Source organism: Eurypyga helias, unplaced genomic scaffold (genome assembly GCF_000690775.1).
Source record: "Eurypyga helias isolate BGI_N326 unplaced genomic scaffold, ASM69077v1 scaffold20934, whole genome shotgun sequence".
NCBI lineage: Eukaryota > Metazoa > Chordata > Aves > Eurypygiformes > Eurypygidae > Eurypyga > Eurypyga helias.
This window is the reverse complement of record NW_010244586.1, coordinates 1-2,055: the sequence shown is the minus strand read 5'-3', so window position 1 is coordinate 2,055 and position 2,055 is coordinate 1. Positions and strand designations below refer to the sequence as shown.

Genomic DNA, 2,055 nt, shown 5'->3' with positions numbered 1-2,055 from the left:
TGGCTCCCCGGCTGCCACCAGCAAGGCCTGGACCACCCGCCGTGTGGCCATGTCCCCTGCAGTCTCCGGCAGCAGCACAGACTCACAGGCCCGCAGCCGCCCTACGGCCCCCTCCGTGGCTGGCCCCAGGGTGCGGGCAGCTGCCAGCTCCTGGCAGACCTGGGTCACCAAGCTGCGGTTGCGGCCACAGCTCGACATGCGCTCAGGGTCTGGCCAGATGGTGTAGGCATCTGTGCCAGGCAGAGATGTGGCCACAGCAGCCATGTGGCTGTAGACCTGTGGCAAGAGGCCAAGGAGCAGCAGGGCATTCCAGCGGGCATCTTCCTCACCCTCCTCACCCTCCTTGGGCCAGCGGAGGTGGCGGCGATCATCAGAGAGGGCGAAGGGGGCACTGGCATGGACAGGTAGTCCTGTGGCTGTCTCATCTGTGGCTGGCAGGGGTAGGAAGCAGCACAGCTGCCCTCGGCAGGACCCATGGAGGGGGTAAGCCAAGCTCAGCTCAGGGCAGCACCCCAGCCCTGCACCCAGTGCCACAGCTGGCCCCTTCGTGGTCCTACCTGTGGCCACCAGCCACTCACTCCCGTCTGCCACCCCATCCCCATGCAGGGCCACCAGGCACCATGTCAGACTCAGCCTGTCATCCCCTGATGGCCCAGGGACAGGGAGAGGCTGAGAGGATGCCACAAGGGTCCCCATGAGGGTCTGAACCCCATCAGGGGCCACATGGTATAGGGCAACACGTCGGACATGGCGGAGAAAGAGGAGGGCAAGAGGGGCCTCAGTGAGGAAAGTCTGGAGGAGGCTACGGAGGCGCTCAGGATTGGAGACCCCTGCAGCGATTCCCGAGGGTTGCCGGCGGAGAGGGGGAAGCGGAAGAGGGTGCCATGGGCAGACCCACGGTGCTGTCCCACAGCTTCCAGCCCAGCCCAGAAGGGCTCAAAAAGGCCAGGAAGGTCCTGGGCTGCAGAGACGTCCCAGCGGGCACCGGCATCTGGTAGCACCTGGCATTCGGGGTCCAGCACACCCAAGGACGGCGGGCTCAGCACACCTGGTAAGTCTGGGAACATGGGAACCATGAGGCCAAAGGGATGGCAAGGTCACCACTGCCTCCCCAGACCATCCCAACCCACCAGTGCCCAAAGTGCCCACCCAGCATCCTCAAATTCAACCCCACAGCGCCTCCCGTAATCTCAGAATTAATCCCAGTTCATCAGTCTTCCCACAGTTTGCCCCTGCAGCCCTGCTCTCCGTTGCCACCCAGCCTCTCGGTGCTCCAGGTTTCCTTACTTCAGATACAGCCCTCCATTTTTCACCCCGTCTGTGCCCCCCAGTACTCCCCAGCAGTGTAGTTCAGTGCATCCAGTACAGCCCATGCCTCCAGCTGAGGCCCCAGTGCCAACTCACCGGTGAGGTGGTAGACAGAACTGAAGCCCAGGCCAAAGCGCCCCACAGTGTTGGGGTCCTTCCGCTTGTGCGACACCCCAGGGCGCAGAAGCCCCGTCCAGTCCCGGGGGGACATCAGGGCATCATTGTAGGCCAGGAGGGCTGGGCCTGCGAGGTCAGGACCATGGGTTAGGGGAGACTTGGGACACGTAAGGAGGATTGCAAACCACACTCAGTGCCCCCATAATCTCAGGCCCACTCCAGTCCCACAAAACCCCTCTCAGTGCCACTGTGTCCTCCCAGTACCCTCAGTGCCCCCAGCACATCCCAGAACACCTAATTGGCTCCAGTTTCCCCAGTACACTCTGATCCCTCTTCAGTTCTTCACCAGGATTCCCCAAACCCTCCCAGTACCTGCCAGTGCCACCCCTGTGCTCTGTCCAGTCTTTCCTAGTGTCCTTTGCACCTCTCACCTTGGGTGCCCTCCAGACCTCCACCGCTGACGTCGAACTGCCGCTCATCAGACACAAACACGACCTCATTAGCGCCGGCATCGTCCGCATTCTGCACCAGCTCCTGGGTTCAGGGGTCAGTACCGGCACAACTGGCCCGCTCCAGCCCCCGGAGAACAGCACCAACCCGCCTTCCCAGCTGGCCAGCAAGGGGGTAACC

The 2,055-nt window shown here is 63.0% G+C and overlaps 1 protein-coding gene across 1 annotated transcript in view; it reads right to left on the bottom strand.

Annotated features, from left to right (window-relative positions):
* LOC104508254 (sacsin-like) overlaps nucleotides 1-1,959 on the bottom strand; it is a gene marked incomplete at its 5' end in the record, with an annotated part of 13,086 nt that extends 11,127 nt beyond the window's left edge. Inside the window, 5 exons of the mRNA XM_010149813.1 lie at nucleotides 87-431; nucleotides 558-669; nucleotides 807-1,057; nucleotides 1,405-1,551; nucleotides 1,857-1,959. Of these exons, the coding sequence (XP_010148115.1) occupies nucleotides 87-431; nucleotides 558-669; nucleotides 807-1,057; nucleotides 1,405-1,551; nucleotides 1,857-1,959 (958 nt within the window). The remainder of the gene's footprint in view (nucleotides 1-86; nucleotides 432-557; nucleotides 670-806; nucleotides 1,058-1,404; nucleotides 1,552-1,856) is intronic.
* Nucleotides 1,960-2,055: the final 96 nt, after the last annotated feature.